This window comes from Saccoglossus kowalevskii, chromosome 1, assembly GCF_978046115.1.
Source record: "Saccoglossus kowalevskii chromosome 1, keSacKowa6.1, whole genome shotgun sequence".
Lineage (NCBI taxonomy): Eukaryota > Metazoa > Hemichordata > Enteropneusta > Harrimaniidae > Saccoglossus > Saccoglossus kowalevskii.
Window position 1 is genome coordinate 24,301,582 of NC_140641.1, and position 27,848 is coordinate 24,329,429.

The 27,848-nt window shown below is 34.5% G+C and overlaps 1 protein-coding gene across 1 annotated transcript; it reads right to left on the bottom strand.

Annotated features, from left to right (window-relative positions):
- Positions 1 to 6,860: 6,860 nt before the first annotated feature.
- On the bottom strand, positions 6,861 to 27,656 carry LOC102805770 (uncharacterized). Its single transcript, XM_006818241.3, has 7 exons — positions 27,544 to 27,656; positions 16,975 to 17,173; positions 15,528 to 15,675; positions 14,593 to 15,372; positions 12,842 to 13,035; positions 11,198 to 11,298; positions 6,861 to 9,882 (listed from the first exon to the last, which is right to left on the bottom strand). The coding sequence occupies exons 2-7, from the start codon at positions 17,125 to 17,127 to the stop codon at positions 9,645 to 9,647; spliced, it is 1,614 nt and encodes a 537-aa protein (XP_006818304.1). The 5' UTR covers positions 17,128 to 17,173; positions 27,544 to 27,656; the 3' UTR covers positions 6,861 to 9,644.
- Positions 27,657 to 27,848: the final 192 nt, after the last annotated feature.

Here is a 27,848-nt window from a genome sequence, read left to right on the forward strand (position 1 = left end):
AAACCTAATTTAAAAGCAACGAGATAATTATTCGTATGTTGAATAGAAATTGTTTCAAAATTGTATAATCAGTATATTAACAAGGTGAACATACTTTGAATAGGTTAATTTCGTTTTTTTATTCATTGTATTCATTGTTTTTTTTCTTGATCGAAAATTGGATTGAACATTAATGTTAGGAAAGCTCTGACTTAACTTATTGATCACATAACACGTCGTGCTTTATTCCTTGTATGCGTGCGTCGTTCTTTTTAAACAGTCACAATGTGTACAAAATTAATGATTCACTATTCTTGCATCATTCCAATAAATATGAAAAATAACTATAAGAGGTAACATAACTAACTTTGACTATCGTTGGTAGCAATTGTGTTCGATATACACACGAGATTATTATGTATCGCAAACTAAAAACGTGTTCTTAGCAACGCTTACAACAATTCGCTTGATGATCTAATGCACTTTGAATTATTAGTGCTCACTAACAAATCAACGCGCATGCGCGTGTGCGTAGATCAACTTTATCAAACGAATGCTGAATGGTGTTAAATAATTGTACACGGTTCGCGTCAAATCAAAATTCAATATCAATAGATAATAATTATACCATACCAGTGAATCGGTGATATAAATACAATATTGTTATTCGACATATCTCTGTTTAAGTTCTACAAGCCATGTTTATTATAGCACAATTCACTATTAATGATTTCTAAATTAAACGTGATTTTTACCCAAGAATATAAACGGCTGACTAAATCAGTACCGTTCAAGCGAGATTCGGCCGTCGAAAAGTTCACTGTGTCTGTGCAATTTAGGAGGCGTGGAGATGTATTACGACGGCATTAAATCTATCAAAGTTATATTTTACTCTCCTGGTCGATGTATCTCGTGAAATTCTTGTTTAGGGGCTGAAGTCAGCTATACCCACGGTAAGTTATTGTTAAATGGGTCAACAGAGCAACAATCTTTGAATGTTACTCAATCATTATGTCCACCCGGATACATTATATATTTTAGAGAAGAAAACAAATCCACAGACGCGGTCGAAATCATTTATACTGTGTTTGTGAGTTCTCTATACTGCTGCTGTTTCGCTTATATGGATCTGTGATAGAAAGTATATTTTGAAAAGGATTATGCGAAAACATGCCTATAATAATAAAACGAGGCCTCTCTATATAAACAGAGTTGTTCAATATAACTCGTTTGTTATTAAAAACACACATTGAGTGGCGGTGCTTATTGAATGAAATAGGCTCAGTAGATGTCGATCAGCAAAGGTTGTCCTTCACATTCCCACACTTGTCGCAAACGGCGAGCTGTCCACTACGTCTTTTACACATGTATATGAACGTTGATTTTTCAATGATTTTCTATATTGAGTACGCCAATTAGAAAATGGTTGTATGGTACATTAAATTGTGCGAATTGAAAACAAACTATACCGATTTGTAGTGTTGTTGTTGCTTTTATTGTTGTTGTTTGGTCATACCAAGATGGGATGCACCCCCCTACCCTGGGATATTACAGGAAGGATATCTCTTGAGGAATTCTTCATACATCACGGTGATTTTGTAATAAGATCTATCAGATAATGTGGGTCTATATATCTTCATCATCACACGTTCTATATAAGTGGCAATTTCTTTCAACAACGCACGATGTGCATATTGTCGTGATGTGAAACGGGTACCATGGCAACACGGAGATTCGTTTTCCAAGCAGATATGCTGCCTAGCATATAAATCCATCAATTAAGTATTCAATGACTTGTGCCGGGGATTGTATTAGAAGCTAATCATCATTTTAATCAGAAGCCAATCTAAGTTCCGGTCCACGCTGTATATGTGTTCACAATTTAGCAAAACTTGAAACCAGACTGAAATTTGAAGGATGAGTTATATCGTTATATGGATGGAAGACCAGATTCAAAGAATTCCCAACGGTACTTTCAAAGACAGCAGTGCACAGTTAGGAGATGTTGAAAAAAAAGGAACGGCAGAACAAGTAAAAAGAAAGTTGAGACTTTTGCGGATAGAGTTTTAAAGCGATAGTTAACAACAACAATCTTAGTGGTGGAAAAGAAAGTCTTGCGATTCTTTCCTATGTTCTCAAAACTGTATGTGTCCACCAATTATTGTCTCGCCACTGTCGTAAAGGGTTCAAAACAAATCATATCCCAAATCCAATTGAACAGATAATTTGTGCTCATTCTTTCCACCATCCACGATTCAAATTAGTTGGCAGAACTCCATGACAATTTAAGACACCATTCCGATGATGCAAACTACGTCTTCGTCGAGATTTGCTACGTGAATACAGAAAAAAAAACGAAGAGAAAAAACGCGTTGATCACTTCTAAAGTAAGAAATCTAAAATTCTGGTTTGTAGGTCCATGGTCTATGTGAAGATAATAAAATATACAGCCTATGTTTGTTTCAAGTGTAATGGAGTTCAAATTAACCAACATGTCAACGTTTGTGCAGTATGATACCACAAATGTAGGTCATCCGGTGACCCCTTCACTCATCAGGATCCATCAAATGTTATTCCGTAACGAGATCAATGCAGTGCCACGCGCTGTGTTAAAACACGGGTAATGGGAAGCGATGTTTATTAAATTGGTTGCCGTCTGCTCTATTGATGCCTCTACCAGACATATCTGACTCGACTTTGCATATTGTAATTGACCTGTTCCGAGTGTCCTACTTCGTATAAGCAAATATGAGTATTATTTGGTTTTGATTATCGATATTTTGTCGGTTTGTTTTGTGCTCGACATAGATCCAATAATTCCCAACAACGCTGGCGTCAAAGTGAATTGCGCAACATGTAAATTCACTGGTCACACTCTTCTAGCCCCTTCCCACTCCACTACAATCTCAAATGGTTTACCCCTAAGTGCTATAACGCCTGGTGATATTCGAAGTCAGCCAGCATCGGAAACTCACTCATTTTATTCACACTTTAAGGTAATACATAAATATATAAATAACTGTTTCGATATATTTCTGATGTAAAGGATTCTGATTGCGAATTTCATGGCTGGCTGTGTTTTTTTTTTTTTTTTTTTTTACAAAATCTGTGTTGAGTGTTGTTGGTAAAAACGAAAGAGTCCACCGAGATGGTCACAAAGGACGATATACCGAAAATGTTACATTTCTTAGTAAACAAAATGATACTATAATGTAGCAAAGACACAACAAGTAAAGATATTGCCAAAAATGTAAAATAGATAAAAAAAAATAGTTATTTTAGTCGTTAAAAAAATGATTTATTTGCTTTGTTTGTGGCCTATGTGTTATATACAACCTTTAAATCTACTTCCATTGATAAGCTCTATGTAATAGATGAATGACAGAATGGTAGGAAAAATAATATTTTTAGTTCTGTTGCTATGACAAAAGTTTTAGTTGACCTCAATTCATGCTATGATGTCATACTTTACCCATAAACATTTGCCGGTGAACTAAGACAACATATATACTGGAAATAAAATGAAAATCCAGAGAATGCAAAGTGATTTAAACTTCTGTGAAATACTCTCCCTTGCATTTGTGAAATTCTTTCATCTCGGAGCACTTTAATGGATCTATTTTTCTATATTATCGACTCTAGGTGGCGCTGTTTGTTAAACTGCATGGAGTGATAGTTTTCACTATCAAGGAAAAAAACAAAAGAAATCACTACTAAATAATTATCGACTTTTACTTTAATATATGCCCAAAAGAGCCTGCAATAATTGATCATAAAGATAAATCTGGACGTTAAAACTCACTTCGAAAACTACAGAATAACTGTTCAAGCGGAGTCCGTCAGGTATCTATGGCAACACAGTTGTTAGACAACATTTTAAAATTGACGTGTTAATCCAGTTTGTTTATACTAGAATTAAGCCATTGAATGTTACTATTATTTAAAAGAAATTAAATTTGCAAATAATAAATAGGGGTCGAGAAAGAAGGTATTAATATAGCGTCAAGGAGTGAACCAGGGACGGTATCTCATGCAGTAACATTTTCATTTCAGGACATGAGAGGCAATGAGGGCGCCCTCGGTGGCAGAACACAAGCAAATTGTTCATCTTTATGTGCACTAGCAGGCCTGGTGTACTAGTACCGGTATATAGTTAGTCAGACTTACCCAGGGTGCTCTCATCAACTGAAGTACACCACCAACAAAAGTAGTTGCTGTTATCTAAGGGGTTAACCAATAACAATTCTGCAGGGGCAGTTTTCCTTGACTTAGATTTGAGCTAGATATGTTTTTTTTGAATGATGTTGCTGCAAGTTTTTTTTCTTTCTTTTCCTATCATTTTCCCAGTTGGATATTTTCTTCAAAATCTATAATTGACAAACCCTAGTCTTTCACGTTCCACTGTCACGTGGCACTGTCTGGTGTTTGACTGGTAATAAACATGCTATATGTTTAAGGATACATTTCTTCTTTTATAGTATTGATTTCAACTTTTCACAGAAGGGTCTCAAATTGCAATTCCACTTAAATATGACATGTTTCTAGAAGAATTTGCTTTTAGTTCGGTTCGAGAAAATGTCAAAGAGCAGTGGTCGTCATGGCGTGTTGTGTTTGATATGGGTCCCATGCGACATATACCACACATGTAAAATTATGTGTAATGTACATATACTCGATTTAACTCTCATTACGTCCCCAAAGAGCAGCATTATTTATACAAATAGAACAAGTACATAAATGACTTGTAAGATTAGAAGGGTAAAATTTAATAAAAACACTAAAATCAGAAGACTTTAAAAAAAAAAGATCACGTACCATATGGTACATGTTAGCCATGGTTTTGCATCATTTTAGGGCTGGATAGGATCCAGTCAGTACATTGACATTGCCGTGTACACTGAAGCTTCACACACAGTAGTCAACAAATTTATGCTTGAAAATACAATCACAAAACCTAAGAAGACAGTGAAATTGGACAATATAATACAACACATTTTTTTTTTAATTACAAAAAAAGATTACGACAAAAAGTATATATATATATACATATCTGTTCTATTTTTATAGAAGAACCTTCCCAAATAAAAAAAAATTCTAAAAAATTCTAAAAAGATTCTAAAAAAAAAAAATTCTAAAATTTAAAAATATAAGAGGTAGTCACTAAATCATGTACTTTCACACTCAAGCAAGAGAATAGACATGTTGGTGAACTAGCCTTGCACTGTGAGTGTTTTATTGTTTACACTCCAGTTTTTTTCTCAAATAAAAAAGTAAAAAAAAAAGAACTGCAGACCACACTTCTTTATATTTTTTAGTGGGAAAGCCATGTTTCCACATACAAAAATACATATAATATTTCTATTTAATTTATTTTATTTAAAAAAAAAATATTTTAGAAGCATAACAATACAACGACTAGATTTGGTGTCACAGTTTGCTCCCAATTCATACTGGAATATTGCCAGCAATAATTAATAAAGCTTGTTCAGAAAACCATTTATTCCCGACATCATATTCAATGGCTAGTTCTCAGGATCTACAACAGTAAATAAATAAACAGAAATCATTTTGATGCGTGGTTTTTAGATGACACTGCCATATCGCACAGATATTCAACACCACCATATCGAATTTGGATTTGGACCATACCATTTCAAGCTGCAGGGTGTCTAAACAATGACTCAACAAACAATAAACACATCTTCCACCCACCACACAAATTTTAGCCACAATTGAACAACCAAGAAAGCAACAAATATCAGGCTGCATCTTGAAAACAACGAGATACCACATTACAATCAGTCATTACAAACATGAAATCCTCCACCCCTCCCAGTACACCCTACAGCATTAATGGTTCCTATACTCATTTGCATCTATGTACAACAAGCTTAGCCAATAGATGCACCTGACTCATCAAACTTTTGACCAACCACTCATTCTAAATATTGTGGAGTGAGGGCGCTATTTACTAATGAGAGGAATCTTTTAAACGAATTAAACAGATATATATATATATATATATCAGAAATATTGTTATAATATTAACAAAAGGTCATTTGTTTTCATTATATTATTAATATCCTAATTGCTTTATTAGTAGTGCATTTGTTATGTAAATGACCAAAGCATGTATATGGTCATGGTATTGTTGGTTCTTTTAATAAGGCAAATGTGGTAGTACCTGATAGTACAAAACAAAATACAACCAAAAAGTATGTTATCGTTTCAAGGTTTTTGAAAACTGGGTCACAGTTTAGTTTTGAATCTATTGTAACAGTTGTCTTCCTCTTTCTTGCACAATATAAGTTCACAAAGTTCACATGTCTGATTTATGCACTGAACGGAAATATACATGTCAGGTCAAGGCCGTATGTCTCTCAAAAGTCAAGAGATTACATAATTGATTCTATTAATTATGTTTCAAACACGATGTTAAGGTTATTTGTCAAAAGTGATCACATGGTCATTTGATGAATATCGATACTGCCAGTGTATTTATTGCCTTGGACATTTTGTGTTTTTAGCCTCTGGTAACAGTCATTAAATTTGTATGTCGCTCGATACCTACGTTTGTGTTATGGTCATGTTATCTCGGCCTGTGCCGAAATTTTCAATCTTTCATGTTTGTAGAGGGATTACAACAGTTGTGTATACGCGTTAGACAGGACCCACGTCGGCTATTGGAACCAAGTTTTTTTTTGGCATATGCCCCTCAGTCCCAACTGTTCACACATGTTTTGGCATGAGCTGACTCGACCTAACACTCTGCGCATGACGAGATCTGTAATGTGAACACCACTAATGTGTTTTTCACAATTTTTTTTTCATATTTCCTAATCCATAAAGAATGAACCAAATTAAAAACTAGAAACATAACATGGCATATATTTATGACTGATCAATCATAAATTTATTAATGTGTTGTTTGCATATGGAAAATATAAATATCCCAACATTCTAACTTTAAGAGTTCATTTGTTGCCACATTCTGACTCAGTGTTACATGGTTTAAAAATTATGATTTTTTTTTTTGAATTTCAAGCATTATTATTTTTGAGTAAATTGTATCAGAATATTGAGTTTGAGAAAAAGACAAACCAAATTGTTCTTAAATCTGTAATGATTTATACAACTCATATCATATACTTTCAATGTGGCTATAGGAATGTATAAAGTACCCTAAATTGCCTTAAAAAAATGATTGATTCATTGATCCATTTTTCAAATCATTAAATGTTGAATAATCACACTTGGCATCGATTCTTCATCTGAATTAACATGTATAGAAGAGAAAAACAAAAGAGTTGTAAGTTTTTTCAACCACAACACTCAATGACAACAGGAACAAAAATATATTCAATATAAACAAACACAACATAATAATAGTAATACAAGCGGGAAACCTCTGTGAATAAACCTAATACAATTGTAGCAGATTCATTCTAAATTACACACTATATACTTCAAATAACATGAAACAGATTTATGAAGATTGTAGCTAACACATTTCATATTGTGATTCACTGTTTTAAAGCGGGAGGGTCATCACCTGCGCATGTGCGGGAATTGAGTCCCAAGCGACGATAACAACACACGCTTAAAAACGCAAAGGCTCATGGGTATATGCTTGTTTGTAAACATTGACACGCCATGACCATCTGACGCATGCGCAGGTGACGACTCCCCCTGCTTTAAGTTATAGAGAATAAAATGTTGCTCATTTTCCAATCCAGAATGGCTGTCAGCTGGGTTTATCCCTGTAAGAAAATCACAAGTCATTGTTTTTATAGAAACAAGTTTGGGTACCAACCATTTTTAATTTTTTTTTTTTCATTTATTTGATGTAACTAGCAAAACATCAGCACAAAAAATCTGAGAGATTCTTCAACTTGTCAACGTAAATATAGAAGATCTGCTACAGAAGACGGAAGGGGGTTGTTAACTTTTGAAGCATACAGTACAGTAAATTCTTTAACTGAATTAAAAAAAAAAAAGTCACTCAAAACATATTTTCTAAATTGTCTGACATGATAAATACAGATTTAAGTACTCATGCAAAAATTCTGCTTTTGAGTTTGTACCGATAGTTAAAACATTATATACAAAAAAAACAAAAGCCACTGTCATCATGCAATGCTAGTTCGAATGTGCGTAGAAATTTCGAATGAAATCTGATCTTCCACGATCAAGATTCTGAATGGCAGTATAGACATTGTTAACCCTAAAATGGCCACCATTCAGCCATCTTGAATTGTATTAAAAAATAAATGTATGTGTATGTGACAAATTCAGCAACTTTGAATTTGATCTAAAAAGCAAAATGACATGCATGACGGTTCCGTCATATCCAAAATATGTAAAAGTGTCAATAATTGGAATGATGACAACTTAGATCCGGTTCCATCATTTTCAAAGCTTGATTTTGGTTTAAAATAACTGTCACCTGTACACACCAGTGCTATACACTTGTTCAAGATGGAGTCACTTGTCAAAGTTTGACTGAATTCCGATATTTGTGATTGTTTTGAAGAATAAAACTCATAGCACAAGAAGAATATTTTCTTTCCTAACATCAGGCAAATGATCACCTGTTGCTGCGTGCAAACAACCATACGCTTTTAATACATATACTAATCTACTAATATTGAACAAGCCACTGCATGATGACTGTGGAAATTAATTTTTCATAAATGCATGATTATTGTTTAAAATTAATCACATACATAAATACTGACCAAGAAATAAATGTAATATATCAAGTAAAAAGCTTATAATACACATCCAAATTGTGCCTGAATTAACCTTTAACCTCATCCACATTTATACCCAGTGTTTGAAGCCATTGTGTGTCATGTGACGCATGACTGCTACATTCATTCTTTTGATACATATACAAACAATGGTTGTGAAGTCTGTAGAACACATTCCTAAATAATGAATAGACGAGATTGACAATTTACAAACGTTTGCTTGGGATATTTGCGTTCACTTTTGACGCAAGTGTCTCAGTGCGTGGGTTAGATCAAGTTACATTACAAATACAAATAAGATATACAATATAATGCTTCTGAAGTAACAGTAAAGATACAAAAACACTTGATTTTAGGTTTTTATGTATGGCAATTTCACCAATACTGACTGTCAAATGTTTACTTCGCTACTACTTCGCTTAATGTGAACATTTAGCAACAGTGTCGTCTTTCAAATTTGTTTTCATAGAATATATTGTATCGATATAAGATGCTGCTGTATCATAATAACCGATCGTGATCATCACAATTATATATGTGTGTGTTAATCAACTGAATAGCCATGAGTAAACACGTGGGAGAATGAGACTTCTTTGTTCCACTGCTTGGTTAATCGTTGCAAGAGTATGGGAATTGAACCCTCAAACTCTCTCATCCGAGAAAAGGCACATTAATGGTCATCAGTGATATATTGAGATAAAGCATCTGTACCTCAGTAAAATGGCAAAAACGAGAACCATTAAAAAGCCGTAAATGGCACACTGTGATTACATGTTAAATTCATCGCATACACACAAGTGATAGCAGTACAATTCGTGATATAAGTACGGTACTGTAGCATCAATTACGGTAACGTCAATGGAATAAACTGTTTTTCAGGCATCAGCTCCACCCAACCACGCTGCCATTGAACTACGAGTGTTGCAAAATCTGCGGTGCATTGCGGGGAGTCGATTGACGTGGACGACTATCAATGTGTGACATACGACGAAACAGTTCAGACCAGTCAATTGGCCAGTGGTAGATGAGAGTATTACGCATCCATATGGGGACATGCATATCAGTTGCTCCAGGCATGACAACGGGAATAAAACGTGCATATTTAGAGCGCCTTTCTCTGTGTTCTGTCATCATGAGAGACGCTATGTACCTGTAAATGGAACAATATAAACATGGTATGTCATTGCATATACTTGGCTATATTAAGTCATGTCAGAACCATAAATACCCGTTACATAGGTTTTTAGAACAAAAATGCAAAAATATCTTTGAACAAAATCTAAAATTAAAATACAATGTAACAACACTCTGTAAAATTAATAAATACAGTTTCATTTTGCTTTATGTACAGTTATGTGTGCATTAATTATTCATCATTTCTCTTTAACTCTGACCTATTTTTAAAAGTTCTGTATTGAACTGAACCACTATAATGATAATAATGTCAATTGTTTTATGTAATATCTATTACTGGGTAGAAAAGTTAATGTAAACAAGACCCGAAATCTGACAGATTTCCACCAAAACAATTGACTTGGTAGTTTTCAAGAAGAAGTTAAAAATGATAAAAATATTTACTCAAAATAAAGAATTAAAGATATTGTCAGGAAATGTACAAATCTGATGGAGGTACCTATATACTATTAGTATCAAAACAATTTAGCAGGTAATTTTCAAGAAGAAGTCGAAAATAGCATTTTTTACCAAAAATGACAAAAATATTCACCCAAAATAGAGAATTGAAGATATCGCCATGGTACCTACATATAACATATCAAAACAATGAAGCTGATAGTTTTTAAGAAGAAGTCAAAATTGAAATTGTTGATGGACGGTGGATGGACGATTGACGATCAACGAACAGCAAAGCTAAGAAAGAATATTAATTTCACTGCCATTCTGTATAATGAACAAGGATGGGTTTGAAATTGACACGCAGGAGTTCTCACATGACAAATACATTCATTTCATCACTCATTTAGTAAAATACAATAAAATACCGAGTGTGAAATGCGATATGCAAACAAAAAATCGAGTAGACGCCATATTGTTGAAATCAATCAGTCAGGCAATGCAAAGTGTGGAAAATTGTGATGCAAGAAGCACACTATTATGGGAAATAACACATAAAATCTTCAGTGAGAGGTTGCCACTCAAGATGGTCACGTATTTGACATTTCGCTCTCAGGTGTTTCTATGGCCAAAATAAATAATATTTTAATGATTCAGTTTATCATTTCTATTGGAGCTTCTAATGTGTTACTTCAAACCACATCCATGTACAAACAACATGCTGAGATGCAATGGATCTGTTTACTGAAGACCAAATATGAAAAACGCTCAAAACCATCAATTTCATGGATGTCAGATCCATGTTTTGTGTTAAGATTTTTATCCGGGGTTTTGTAAACAACAGCATAAAACAAAATTGTCGAACTATCTGACATGGTTTAAAATCTGCTCACCTGGTGTTCAAACTATGATCGTTGTAACTATGTACACCAGTATTAGTATCTTCAGCTTCAGATGTGTAACATGGACTACAGCACACCAAGATGTAATCACTCTGTAGAAATAATCAAAACAAGCGCACACACACATTGTGAAACATTGCAATATCATGAGTTTATATCGCTACACAAATTAGCTTTCAAAAACATCAAAATCACACTTAAACACCACCCTGGACCTACACTGTTTAGATATGGCCATCAAAATCCCAAGTAAACACCACCCTGGACCTACAGTGTTTAGATATGGCCATCAAAATCCCAAGTAAACACCACCCTGGACCTACAGTGTTTAGATATGGCCATCAAAATCACACTTAAACACCACCCTGGACCTACACTGTTTAGATATGGCCATCAAAATCCCAAGTAAACACCACCCTGGACCTACAGTGTTTAGATATGGCCATCAAAATCACACTTAAACATCACCCTGGACATACAGTGTTTAGATATGGCCATCAAAATCCCACTTAAACACCACCCTGGACCTACAGTGTTTAGATATGGCCATCAAAATCCCACCTAAACACCACCCTGGACCTACACTGTTTAGATATGGCCATCAAAATCCCAAGTAAACACCACCCTGGACCTACAGTGTTTAGATATGGCCATCAAAATCACACTTAAACACCACCCTGGACATACAGTGTTTAGATATGGCCATCAAAATCCCACTTAAACACCACCCTGGACCTACAGTGTTTAGATATGGCCATCAAAATCCCACTTAAACACAACCCTGGACATACAGTGTTTAGATATGGCCATCAAAATCCCACTTAAACACCACCCTGGACCTACAGTGTTCAGATATGGCCATCAAAATCCCACTTAAACACCACCCTGGACCTAGTGTTTAGATATGGCCATCAAAATCACACTTAAACACCACCCTGGACCTACAGTGTTCAGATATGGCCATCAAAATCCCACTTAAACACCACGCTGGACCTACAGTGTTTAGATATGGCCATCAAAATCCCACTTAAACACCACCCTGGACATACAGTGTTTAGATATGGCCATCAAAATCCCACTTAAACACCACCCTGGACCTACAGTGTTCAGATATGGCCATCAAAATCCCACTTAAACACCACCCTGGACCTACAGTGTTTAGATATGGCCATCAAAATCCCACTTAAACACCACCCTGGACATACAGTGTTTAGATATGGCTATTACCAGCCCACTTTAAACACTACCCTGGATTGAATGGATCCTCTAAAACGTTCAAGTTGGTAAGCTCAAAATGGGCAGGCAGACAGTAATAATCTACAATGATTTACTGTAGATGAGAATTTAACAAAATTACATGCTTAATTGAGATATTTAATTGTGGGTTCATTCTGTGCTCATTCAGTCATTTCGTTTTAGCAGCTAGTAGCTGGATGTAAACTCTTGCAGGTCAAGGGCTCTGAATTACAGAGATGCAAATGACCTCATTCTATATGCACATTTTTATTATTAATCATCTTGGCCTTTTCAATAATATTGTATACATTCGATATCATCAAACGTTCAATATTTGTTAATATCTTTGTTGAAAATGAATTCCGTAGTAGTTTAGTAATTAAGTAGTTTGAATGTAACCTTTTTGAACTGTTTGGTCAGCCATCCAACCCTGTCTTCACAAATACTCTTGAAGTACTTGTTCTTCATATCTAAGGTGCACTTGAAGTGATTCTTGTTGAGGTTGTCCAATAAGTTTGTGACACCAGTTTTCTTTCTCAGTTCATCAGTAGCATATGTCAAGAAGACAGTTATTTTGGGTTGCGATGGTGAAGCTTTAAGAAACAGAAAATTCATCGTTTATATATAAATCCAATTCAGTGATATTGACAGCCATATTATCACATAGTCTATCTATCATAAAAACTACTCATTCCGCCTGAAACAAGGCAAAGAGTTAGTAATTAATTGTATACACCTTTATGCACACTACTGTAATGACAATTAAGGAAAGTGCATATCATTGACTTTAAAAGGCATACCAATATTAAGAGAAAGTAACAAGCAGCCTCTCGGTTCGGATAGCTCCGCTGTTAGCAATGAAAATTTCACAAGCAATCTGAACAAATCTTAGACAAAAACACACAAGGTTCTTACATATACAAATATCAAAAAAAAATTTAGAAAGAACTTTCCTGTGCTGAAGGTATTGGAGGTATGAATTTAGCACACATGCTTCTATTAGATCAAATGGTTATATATCTTGTCAGACAAAATTATAGCACCAGTTGCATGTCCCTATCAGCAACAGTAGCTGTATCAAATTGAATTCAACCCCAAACTAATCAGGTTTGCACATTATCCCAGGGTATCTATGTACCACGTTTCATCAAAATCTGTTGAATGGTACTTGAGAAACAAATGAAAAAGCCTAAAATGTGCAAATTGAAACATCAGCGAAAAGACCACAAAATTTACTAATTATGCAAATTATTTAATTAATATGCATGGATATTAATCCAAAAATTATCAGATCTCTGCATTGCCTTATGACATCTATGTACCAAGTTTCATTGTAATGTGATTAGTACTTGAGATATCAGTAGAAAAGTAAAAAATTGATTAAAAACTAATTAGGTCTGCGCATTGTCAAAGTATTTATGTACCAAGTTTCATCAAAATCCAATGAGTGGTTCTTTAGATATCAGTAATCAGTTAATTATCATGCAAATTAGGTAAATAATAAGCACAGATTTTAGCCAGAACCCAGCCCAGAGCATCTAAGCATCAAGTTTTATCAAAAACTAACATAGGGTTCTTGAGATATCCGTGGAAGAGACGGACACACACACACACACACACACACACACACACACACACACACATACATACATACATACATACAGATAGGCTTAACTGCAAAGACTCCCATTGTGTGCTTTACACACAGGAGTCAATAAAGCAATCAGACTTGCATTTTTCAACAAGAAGTCGAAAATATCACTTTTTACCAAGAACGACAAAAATATTCATAAAAACTAGAGAATTAAAGAAATCAGCACGAAATGAACAAATCCAAGAAAGGTCTACCTAAAGTACATATACAAGTATCAAAGCAATCAGACTTGCGGTTTTTAAGAAGAAGTCGAAAAAGTTGGGGAGGACATCAACAACAGACAATCAGTAACATGATTAGCTCAGCTCGACAAAGTCAACATCGGAGCTAAAAGGTTGATGCGGACGCCGACGGGTGCTGACAGACGACGACAGACAATCAGTAATATGATTAGCTCCGCACAACAAAGTCAACAGCGGAACTAAAAATAATAATTTTTAGAACAATAAAGTTATAATTTGATTGATAAAAACTGTCAACTTTAATTCAAATTTACCTTGGACGAATGCGTTTTTAGGTGGTTTATAAGAAGATGGTGGCGGCTCCCTGTGTGGCTCAATTTGACGTCTTGAAGCTGTCTGTTGAGGCCAGCTTTTTGGACAATCTTGAGAGTTAGTTAGTACAGTAGGTCTTTCTTGTATCTTTGCTCTGTTTGGTCCCTGTCCTCTGGGCCAAGTCCTCCCAGGCAGCATGTTACATGCTGCCCCTTGCATTACAGGTTCATCATGGACACCGGGAACAGACTGACTTCGTGGCAATTCTTTGGGAACAGAATTTTTGTAATGGCACATTTGGGTTTCATCGGGCATTGATTCGGATGATCCAACAGACGGTGAGCGAGACTCTCTGGTCTCAGGGACATTGTTATTATAGTCATTTTGCCTGACCCAACATGTATTGGGAGACGAGCCTTGTGTGATATCGACACTCACAAGCGTGTGTGGCCCATCTGTAACAGCTGGCCGCTGCTGGTAATGTGATACATGTTGAAGTTCTATTTGTTCTACTGTTAGAGGATTTTGACGAGAAGTGTTCTGCCACCGACTTGCATTGCAGTAGCCCTGTTTTTGATTGCAAGTTTCAGATGGGCTCATCGGTGCAGCACAACTACAAATCTTAGAAGGCAATGTTTTTCCGGGTTGTCCACGTGTTCGACGTGACATATTAGGACAATCCCATGTCCCAGGTGTGGTAGTTCTTTGACTAGAGCTGGTATAGGAGCATTCCTCGCCATTCCTGGGCCTATCTTGTCTCTGCCACTGATACAATTCACCATCTAAAAAAAAATAGGAAATAATTTTAGGTTTTAACAAACACTTTTGAACTGATGGTTTATAGTCTAACTTGAAAGCTTCTTTCAAGAAAACTGGTGCATACAACATAAAATTCAAACTGATATTGAAAAAACAAACAAACACCAAACAAACATACCTTTTGCTGCTTCCTCAATCAAACGTACAATGTCCATTCTCTGCATTTTTACAGCAATATTGATGAAATCTTGAAGCGTGGCTCGTGGCTGCATTTGCTTATACCTAATCAAAACCTGTTTTGCAGGACTTGGCCGTGCTTCAATATTCTATGAACGACATAAATAAAAGATTGTAAATACTGTATACTTTTTTTTTTCACTTTAATATTGTGTCTTTTATACACTTATTTTTCTTATCTGTAAGTCACACTAGGTTTCATGAAGGCATGAATTTGTTTTACATAAAATATTTATGAATGTGTATAAATTTCAAATTGCGACTGAAAACAGCTAGTGAATGAATATACCACATTAACCTTTGACCTCAGTTACCCTTTGACCTCTCCTTTGAAACTGACTCGCTTTTGCCATTTAATTTTCTGTGCCAAATGATAATAATGCCACTTGTGCTTCCCATCTTTTAAATTTATTTCAGAAAACAAATCACTGTAATTTCAAACATTTTAAGCAAATTTGGTTCTGTTGCACTATCAATTGGCCTATGATTGAATACACCCTGCAAAGATTCATGGGTAATTACCAAAAGATTTCTACAGCCAATGAAAGCATTTTTTTTTAATCTGAATCAAACATGGATCTTTTGGGATAAATGTTTTATATAAATGTCCCTAAAACAAGATCACGCCTTCATGAAACCTGGTGTAATATGATTGTGAAAATAAACATTAATGTTCATTTCTATAAGCTGGTGATACATGTACATTTGTTATAAAAAGCATTTCTAAAGGTACTGCAGGTAGCATACATTTTCTTTGTTTCCTGTCAAATTTGTTAATGCAAATTTTTGTATATATTTATATAAGTGTTGACAACTGTCAGATTTCATCCAACAGGAGCAAACAACTTTTTCCTCTAACCATGTCACTGAAGGCAGTCCCCCCCCCCTATATTGTTAGAATACTTAGATTACATGTAATACACTGAATTATCTTCATCATAACACAAACTCAAGCAGAATCATAAAAAATATAATGATCTTAGATATTCAAATGACATAAAATAAACTTGTATCAAATAAAATAGATTTAAGATTTCCCAGTCACCACTTGACATACTGTAAAACATGTCTTTTTTGCGAATTTAGCGAGAAAAGTGATTCGCTAATTCAAGATGTTGCTAATGACTTTATTATAAATTCAAAATAGTCAAGGATTTATATACAGTAATGCGGAACATAAAAATCTGGAGCGCTTCCTAATTACACTTGAGAGTTTCGCTAAGTCAACATTTCGCTATTACCGGTACGTCATTTTACCCCAATTCGCTAAAATTACATGTCGCTTTTTCAACATGTTTTACAGTAGTTTCCATCTTCAATCAGTGGGTAATATAATTAATTCAATCAAGCTATATTTCAATATACAAAAAAAAAAAAAAACATCTAACCTCAATTTCCCGGGATTCAAGACCAATTTCACATGCAAGATACTTCCAATTCCTCCCAATCGGATTGTCCAAATAGTTTTCAATCTCATTTTGAACTGTGAATCTGGCATCGAAATAAATTTGCCTTCTAATATCCTCCGGGATATCTGACATGTTGAACAGGTGGTGATCAAAACGGATACTATTTTAAAATTATCACCTAAAAGAAACAAATTTAGAGAAAGAAAATTAGTAAATCCACAAACAAACAAACAACATTTTTTTTTTATTGTCAAACGTAAAAAAGGCTGTGATTTTTTTAAATTGATTTATTTCAGTACTTCGACATTCTCAGCATATTCACGGAGTTTAAAATTTGTCAGTGAAATAATGCGTGAAATAATTCTACATATTCACATGAATTTAATTTTATCAGGGAATATGAATAATTATGTTTACATAATCCTGTACAAAGTAAAATGGTTCAAATATGTACATAAATAAATATATATCTAAGGCTAAGGAAAACATCGGTAATTATGCTTCTGTTTCAAATTTTGTTTTTCTTGAAAAAATAAACTATTATTTCTTGAAATAAACACAATTGTTTTTCTTTCTTTTAATAATTTTTTTACATGTACTATTACAAACTGATGACAATATTTTAAAGTGTTCTAACACAACTGCATGCAGGATGTAGTACACAAAAACATTTATAGTTTTTACCAACAGAGCATATACACTATTGATGTGAATGTAAACTTTGTAATAATGTTAGACATTGGTCTTAAAAGGCAATATGACAATGAACTATACAACTGTTTGGAGAGTTCCAAAGGTCCAAGGTATCTAACTTCTGCAGACCAAAGAACCAATTTAACACACTACACACTACACTGATTTTATTCAGTGTAAAAAAAAAATTGTCTTTTGGAACCCCGTCCCATGGATGAGAACTTTCCTGCTGTAGACATCACTTTGTTTATTGCAAACAGGAAATCAGTAGCCGATCAACTTAATCTAAAATGAAAATATTCACACCTGTGAAAACTAGAACAAGTACATTCACACTCCGTGACTTGTTTATGACATTAAACTGGGCTGTTGCTCACTGCCCACTCAGGTAAACAAAGGCCAGTTCAAGTATAGGTAAACACAATGTTTGACCTAAAAGTTGTTGAAAGTCACTGCAACTCTCTGCTACAAAATTCCACAAATATATTAATATTTCTTGAACTGCTCTTTCTTGAATTAAGACATTATTACATCAAATATGTGTGAAAAATATCAATATAAAATCATTTTTGGATAATCTTCAAGTACAATTCAAAACACCAACTGAAATTATGATAAATATATTCACTTATTTCATTAATTTTGAGCTTGTTATTAACTACATGTATCGATGATACAAGGTAATTTTGTAGGATATGCAGGTAATATCAAATATCATTATGAGGATATATCCCTAATTATGTTGCCATGGTGATAATGAGATGCGCACACTAAATTAAATGGCAGTTGGTATGTTCATAATTCATAAGAATCACACTTTACAATTTACAGTACCTAAGCAAATTAACCCTTCTTCGTTATACTATATTATTTAAAAATCGATATCAATGACATAATTCTCGACTGTATTACATTTGATTTGATGGAGAAAGCATGTCAAGAACATTAATGAATAATTGCCAATTGAAACTAACAACTTTTTAACATGTGGTGCAAAATAATGCAACAAAATTTCTGCAAGAACACCTATAAAAGCCTACTATTGTGCTAAGAAAATTGAGGTGGGGGAGGGGTACTTTTTATTACAATCGCTAACACTAATACTAAAAAAAATTGTTCAGCATATATTGTTATTTAAAAATACAGGCAATATGCTGTAATACTGATGCTAAACAAAATATAAATTACAAAACAGTTGCCATTCTTTTAAAATTCAATTTTAGGCATTTTTAATTTGGGAATCTACATTGTACAAACCACATTTGCATCATAGGACATATGATCACGTATTATATCACTGATTCAATACATAATATATAAAATGAAATACTCACTATTATATCACCATTAGACAAACCATAAATCTAGTTTACTGTATGATATGCCAATTGACCATGTTTTCCAGTCAAAATATTTCCCTCTAAAAACTAGTCCAGGTATGTTACAGGTACGATATACAAACAAGAAACTATTTACGTCATAAATGTAGGTCTCAACAACAACATATCATACATTTTTTGTACAGATCTAGTTGCTAGGCGACCAAATTAAGGCATATTATGCGAAATGGGATGGCTACAATACATGTCTGGATTGAAGTTTTCAGCAAGAATGCACTTATATGAAATATATTATCGGTAGTGAATTAAAACCATTGTTGTGTTTCTGAAATCAAAATCCTCATTCGCAGGACTAAATATTCTGTTTTTGATCATGAATTGTCAAAATGGAATCCTCCAAAATCAAGTTGAACTAGCTCAATTGTTGATTGTTGGGGAGGTCGGTCAACTACTTGCATCACAAAAAAATTGTGTGTGTCGATCAGTGTCTTGTTATACCGGCTTAGACCGGTTCTGACCAAGTTTTATTGTGCTTAGGACAAAAGCTGGGTTCTAGCTCATACAACCTGACAGACATGCTGTCCATTGAGCTGTCTGAAACACAATATTGGTCATTGACTTTTGGGCTATATATAATGCAGGTCTTGGGTACAAAGTCCACCTGCCAAAATGTCAGTATGAAGACTTTATAAGAACAATGACTACAAATTCCAAAAGTTCAACACACTCACGCACATGTGTACAGTATTCAAACATTGCACAATAAATGTTCTTGAACTTTTATAGCATATTACATTTGAAAATAAAATAGGGGCATGATTGTACTTGGGCTCGTCAACCTACTTCACTAATTTTTAAGCGTCAGTCAGTTCAACACAGTCCTGAGGGGACCAAGCACAGAATAGCAAATAAGTTGTAAAATCTGTATTAGAAACCGCAGCTTCTATAAAAATGGCACAACAGAGAAGATGCAGCTTCTATTAGAGCATCTACACATATGAGAGATGATGAATATTTGGTTCTCTATTGTTCAAAAAGGGATGCGGCTTCTAATACAGATTTTACGGTAACAAAGCTATGAGAAGGGGAAGACTTTTCAAGGACTGTCGTGACCAGAAAAGTCTGTTTTAAAATTAAAATAACAAATTCAATGTTACTGGTAACTATGATATAGTACTGATCTATTTTATCAATGTCATTCTTAGAAATTTCATTCATAAAATCTGAATAAAGAACTCACTGTCATATTAGAAAGATCAGACTCGCATAGATTGGCTTATAGAGGTGTCTACGTTATCAACCAACGAGCATGAGGCACCATTGTCATACTCGTATCGTCCATGTGACTCATTAATTTAGCCTCACACGTTTTTTTTTGCATTATATTTTATGACATACAATGAATGATGTAAAATGGAGAAAATGCCACTTGCCATATCGCTATACTTTACTATAATTTTTTAAATCCTGGCTCAAAGTTCAATGACCAGACCATGTTTTTTTGTGTTTTTTTCTAGACGTTCTCATATAAACGTCATTTGAAATGTGCTATGGTGATCACTTTTAATACTCAATTGTAAGTGTGGAAGCAAGGCAATGTTTGTATCAATTTTAGAAACAAAAGCATACAATCATTTCCATAACAAGTACCTGTGAAAATATGATTACAATTTTCATTCAGTAATAAAAATCTAGCGACCAATGAGTAAAAATATGACAAAAGTCTCTAATTATGTTATAGTGACACAAATCTACAAAATTCAAAGTCATATACAAAAGCGGGTCTCTAAAGTTCAGACAAATAATTGGAAGTTCAACAATACTGATAAATAATTGCAGAAATACCCATGACACACTCAGTGACACAGCAACCAGATAATTCAAAACTTGTCTAATATTTTGCATGGTATTTTGTCACAATACCAGTATTAGACAATGCCTGATACATATGTAATTCAACGAAAACAAGATATCATTGGAACACTAACTGCAAAGGCTTTCGTTGTGTGCTTCATGCATATTAAAATCAATAAAAGAAATCAGTCCACATATGAAAATTGGTGCTTACAAGTCTTAGTAGGGGATTTGGATTATAACACGATCTAAATCCAACGTTAAGCCTATAAACGTTCCATTGTTTTTAGTGCCAAACCCCTTTGTTAAGTACAACAACAAATATTTCGTTGGTGTTTGTGAGCTTTTGTGTGAGTGGTCAATGCATGGACAGCTCTTCCATTTCCGTGTTTTACTCCCTATCAATTTGGGCCCTCTTTAACCACAGACAGTATAGTAGTATAGTAACACCAATGTCAAACGCCGTATCCCCAACGTAAGCTGGGCTGGAATATTATGATGAGCAAGTAAACAATGACGTCATATTTACTTCGATGCGATGTCACTACTTTCGTATCGAACTACAAGTATCTTTCCGCAATACGCATCTTCCGAACACGCAATAGCTATCAAATGTTCTCGTGAACGTGGTTCACTAGTAAAACAAGCAGCCTGTCGGCTGAGATAGCTCCGCTGTTAGCAATGCACATGGCAATTAAAGAACAGAAGATATCATTAGAAAATGAACAAATTTGAGAGAGGTCCACATGTAGTACCTATATGTATAATATATCAAAGCAATTGGACTTGCGGTTTTCAACAAGAAGTCGAAAATATCACTTTTTACCAAAAATTACAAAAATATTTATCAAAATTAGAGAATTAAAGATATCATCATGAAATGAACAAATCTGAGAGAGGTCCACATGTAGTACCTATATATGTAATATCAAAGCAATTGGACTTGTGGTTTTTAACAAGAAGTTAAAAATATCACTTTTTACCAAAAATTACAAAAATATTCACCGAAATTAGAGAATTAAAGATATCATTACAAAATGAACAAATCTGAGAGAGGTCCACATGTAGTACCTATATATGTAATATCAAAGCAATTGGACTTGCGGTTTTCAACAAGAAGTCGAAAATATCACTTTTTACCAAAAATTACAAAAATATTCACCAAAATTAGAGAATTAAAGATATCATTACAAAATGAACAAATCTGAGAGAGGTCCACATGTAGTACCTATATATGTAATATCAAAGCAATTGGACTTGTGGTTTTCAACAAGAGGTCGAAAATATCACTTTTTACCAAAAATTACAAAAATATTCACCAAAATTAGAGAATTGAAGATATCATTACAAAATGAACAAATCTGAGAGAGGTCGACATGTAGTACCTATATATGTAAATATCAAAGCAATTGGACTTGCGGTTTTCAACAAGAAGTCGAAAATATCACTTTTTACCAAAAATGACAAAAATATTCACCAAAATTAGAGAATTAAAGATATCATTACAAAATGAACAAATCTGAGAGAGGTCCAAATGTAGTACCTATATATGTAATATCAAAGCAATTGCACTTGCGGTTTTCAACAAGAAGTCGAAAATATCACTTTTTACTAAAAATGACAAAAATATTCACCAAAATTAGAGAATTGAAGATATCATCATGAAATGAACAAATCTGAGAGAGGTCTACCCAAGGTACATATACACCAAGTATCAAAGCATTCAGGCTTGTAGTTTTCAAGAAGAAGTCGAAAAAGTAAAACATTGACACGGACGACGGACGACGGACGACGACGACGGACGACGACGACGGACGACGACGGACAATCACTCATATGATAAGCTCCGCTCGACAAAGTCGACAGCGGAGCTAAAAATGTGACTTTTAATATATATGTTCCTGTTTAATTAAATAAAATTAAAAGTTAGTTTCAGACGGCAGTAATGTTTCTGTACATGTTATATTCAGTCCGTACCCCGTTTTCGACAAAATATTTGAATATTTTTGTTTTCATGGTGCATGAATCTTATTATGTTATTGTTTACCGACTATGCTCGTTTTTTATTTTTCTCTGCCACGCATTTTTTTTTTCAAACAGACTTTGAATCCGTATGTTCTCTCGTCTGTCACCATCTTGACTATAGCTCACACTCTTTCAACCGGAATTCATGTCTAAGGTTGTACCCCGTTTTCGACAAAATACTCGAATATTTTAGTTTTCATGATGCATGAATCTTCTTATTATATTATTTTCCACCGACTGTGCTCGTTTTTTGTTGTTCTCTGTCTTGCACTTATTTTGAAATTAACTTTCAATCCGTCCGTTTTCATGTCTGTCGTCATCTTGACTACTTATTCATACTCTTTCAAATGGAATGCATGTCTAAGTTTGTACCCCGTATTCGACAAAATACATGAATATTATTGTTTTCATGATGCATGAATCGTCAAATTTTGTTATTTTCACTGACTACACTTGTTTTTTGTTGTTGTCTGTCTCGCATAATTTTAATAGACTTTCATTCCGTTTTCACGTCTGTCGCCATCTTGACTACACGTCCAGTCTTTCAGCCTGAATGCACGTCTACCTACGTTATACCCTGTTTTTATTAATAATTTCAACAAAATAACTCGAATACTTGTGAATAAATGAGGCACGATTGTCTTTATTATTTTATTTTCACTATTTTCGGTTTTTTGCTAGCGTTTCAAATCGTGTCGATCACGAAAACGCAAATCTTCGCTATTTTCGATGTTGAAAAAAAAACATCGAGCAAATCATCTACACACGGGAACTCGTGATCAGCAACGGCCATTTAGAATACCCATGGAATACCGTAGACGACTCTCATCAACGAAATTACGCAATTCGCGAGAGTTCACCACTCTCGCCGCCTAAAAACAGACAGTTTTCAAGACGGCACTTTCTTCATAGTAAACAGATGTACCAGTAAACCAATTTTGACAGGAACCAGAAGCATGGTTTAGGAGCTAATTTTTCTTAAATCACTTTGCACCAAAAATACACATTTTTGTGCATATTTCAAACTACAGTGACCATAAAAAAAATACTTAAAAAAAAATTCATACAATAAGCTTTCAAAAAATACAGCCAAAACAAGGTCAGCTTGGACGTTCAGTTGCGAGCATAACACAAAAAAAAAAACGCAGGCAGTGATACATTTCGAAAATAAAAATACAAAATAAACGCAATCACAGGCGCCGACCACGCGCGTTGGAAATAGAACGCGTTGTGACACAGTCTTACCGGCGTCTTTCACTCACGCAATATAATTATGATGTTTCCCAACGCACTTATATTTAATACATTGACGAAAAACACCACAAGAAAAATGTAAATCAGGCTTGTAATTACTAGTAACTCAACTCGAACGCAATATTCATCACTGTAAAAGTGGATAAAGCCAGCTCATGACCGGAGACGTCCGGTCGTCTTTGTTGATAACTCGCCAATTCAACACAATCGTGGTGGTAAACTGTTTAGCTGATTTTTTCAAAAGATATATATTCAATTGTTATTCATCCCAACTTATTCTGAAATTTGAGACATTGTTAAAATAGAATAGAACCGCTGGAGTTGCTTGTCTTTCCTACTATATTGTCTATGGTAGTACCAGTACTAGTATACGCGGGGAGGGAGTCCAGAGAGGGAACAGCCAGCATCCCTTTTACGGGAAAACGTGAAATCTCGACGGATTTGTTTCGTTCTCACATGTAATATTAGGTTTTGCGGGATTCTGAGTTCAAAAATGATGACTAAATCAGCTAAAAAGCAAGCGTTTAGAAACATACCTATGCAGAAGTTGGTTTGCCAGTACTTAATCCATTTTTAACACCTAGGCTACTCTATTGACATTGGTTGTTTATTTCATGGATTTGGCACTTGAGGTAGCTGATAAGCCGTGTCGAAAATGTGCACAAAACGACCATTCTGTGCACGTTTTCGACACGGATTAAAAACCAGTTGTAAGCACAAATTTTCATATGCAGGCATGGAGGTATAAACTGTTTATACCTCCATGGTCCAGGCAATTTATCTTTTCTTTCGAAAGAAACCCTAACCCTAACCCTAACCAGATATGTAAATTACCTGCTTAGATATGTTAACTAAATGTTAATCACCTGCTCAGGTATGTTAATGAGATGATATTCACCTGCTATTAAGTTAACTTAATAAGATGTTAATCACTTGTTTTGATATGTTAATGAGATGTTAATCAGGTTTTTTAGAAAAGAAACTGTCCCACGAAAGTCAGCATTTTCTATTAACACACGAAAAATGAATTTAATTAACAGTTGTGACACTTGGCTAGATTTGTTTCTGGTCCCAAGCTGTTCAAAAAAATGATGTGATGACAATATTTTAGCAGAATCCAGAAAAAAAAAAGTTGTGAGGTTCCCTGTTGAAATGACATGCACGGGCTGACGAGAAAAAAATCATTTTTAGTTTAACCTGTAATGCACCACCTGTTGAAATCTTCTATGATTGGCCAAAATGAAATGAAATAAGTGGCATCAGAGGCAATTTTTTTTCCTGTGGGGTTGTTGACTGCTAAAAGTTAATATATTTATTTAGGTTACACCCCTCCCCAATGATGTTTTATTGTGTTGACATACCGTCTACACAATGGTCTTGAAAAGAAAGAAAAAAACACTTCATGACAAAACTACTGCACATTCCAGGTAAAAACTACCTGTAGTTCTAATTCATATGGAATCACATTCAACAGGAAGTCAACATAAAACCAAGCTCGTTTGTCATGTTTCTATCGGTAACTTCCCAAAATTGTCGCCATTAGCACAAGCCCAGTATTTTTTTTCCTAACTAAAGAGAGGTCACGACCTTGAAAGGTTATCTGCACCTTTCCTAACCAGACAGGTATTTCAAACAGATCGACCTACTTTGGAATGTAAAATTAAAATCAAAGAGGTAAGGATTATGTAATCAATCAAACAATGGAATTTGCTGTTTTTGTTATCACCTATACCTTTTTTCTATATTGACTGTTGTACTCAGATCCATGATGTTGTACTCTTCATAATCACAGGTATTAGCATATTAAGATAGTTTTGTAAGTTTTGCTCTTAAATCACTGATAAAGATTTACTGCCATTTTGGTACTACTACTCTGTGAAACAACAGATGGTCTACATTTGTGTGATATTCACTAAACATTGAAATTTCAATGATTTGTTTGTTTGAAAATTAATTTTCCAATGCCTTTGTTTCAAACAAAGAACAAATCCATAAACAAAATTTGTTTACATACAAAATCAACAATTCATAATATTTCAGACAGTTTGAGACAAAGTAAAGATTATGTGTCATCTTTTTCATGCTTTTCAGTATTACGAGTTTAATAACAATATAAATAAAACTTAATAAAATTGCCAAAAATAATAGCTGTCACTGGATATTTTTTCAAAAAACAAGACTCTAAAATGTTACAGAAATTGATTCAAAATTTGACCATTTTCTGTGACATTTTCTGAAAGAAATTTGTATTTTTGCCTTGCTTTCAATGGTTAAATTATAGTCATATATATTTCTAATATGAAAGTTTTCTCCCATAATGCATTGCATATATGCACAAAAACATGCTCAGTAATGCACAATTTGAATATGGATCAAACTCGTTTATAGAAGAGAAACTGATTTTAAAATTACCCATAATGCTTTGTGTTAGAAGACCAAGACATGTTTTAAATCTTGAAGTAGCTGATTCTTTTGGTAGACTCTGCTTTTACCCAAGTTTTAACTAGGCGTCAACTAAGTTTTTATTTTGAAGTTTCAATTTTTAGGTTGAGGCAATCATACAGACACATGATATTTTTCTTTTCAGTGCTTGTGCTTTCATTTCTCTATAGGCATCAATTGGAATGAACTATCTTTAACAGGACGGCAAGCAATTCTGAAAACGGTATTTTTGTATAATTTCAGCAAAAGAATTTGCAATAATAAAGACTGAATAAGTATTTTCAATGTTTGTGTGAACGATATGGCAACCATCACATATGCTAATGTTGTCATTGTAGCATCGCCACCTTATACATGTATAGAATGGCGGCCTACTTTACGGTTTCCTGGAAATGCACATTGCGAAATTGTTTTTTCATTGACCGCGGGCATGTTGAAGACAACATTTTAATTGCGATTATAGAACATTATATAACCATGGCAACCATAATCAACGATTCATGGTGATTACATAAATGCTTGGATACACTTGAAATTGTGGCAACTCCACTTCACCGCGTAGAAGGTCCAATAATTATGACTCCCAAAGTGACTCCACCCAAACTGTTGTGTGCGACATTTAAGTCGATAGGTTTCTATTCAGTGCCCCCGAAACGCATATTGTTTGTTCACAAATTGTTGGACGAAGTGCCACCGAATGTCGCAGACGATGTCAAGATGAAATTGTAGAAATATACATTTAGAGGCAGCCTCAAATGTGAAGTTACTGGCACGCGAGACCGAGCTGTCGGCATTACATGAACGCAACACGCTAACGCTGTACAACACTGAACACCAACAACTTACAAGCAAATGCCAGAAAACACGAACATTTTCTAGTGAGTACGACATCGAAAAGGGAACTCCGAAAACAAACATTATCATAACAAATAGTACGAACCTCGATTGACTGTCGATCATCGTGAAATCCCCTAAAAATTCCCGCTGGTGCGAGGTAAGGTCGTACGCATCTATAGGTGGGTGTTGTTGGTTCCTATGTTTCCAATGGCCGCGACGCTCAGTGGTGACCTTTGAACACAACGTTACAGAAATAAGCACGTCACTAACATGTGATAAATAGACTGAGTTCATGATTTTGTCTGATTATTGTTTGTAGCTGTACCCTGGCACAAATATCGTAGGTATTATCAAATCGATGTACAAACAAGTGTCAGCTACAATTACATGAATTATTTACTGGGCTTT

Excerpts from the sequence above, each read along its gene's own strand:
- LOC102805770 (XM_006818241.3), bottom strand. The coding sequence starts at position 17,127 with ATGTCAGATATCCCGGAGGATATTAGAAGGCAAATTTATTTCGATGCC. Across the intron at positions 15,373-15,527 it reads GATTGAGGAAGCAGCAAAAG|ATGGTGAATTGTATCAGTGG; the intron begins GTATGTTTGTTT and ends ATTTTTTTTTAG. Across the intron at positions 13,036-14,592 it reads TAAAAACGCATTCGTCCAAG|CTTCACCATCGCAACCCAAA; the intron begins GTAAATTTGAAT and ends TGTTTCTTAAAG.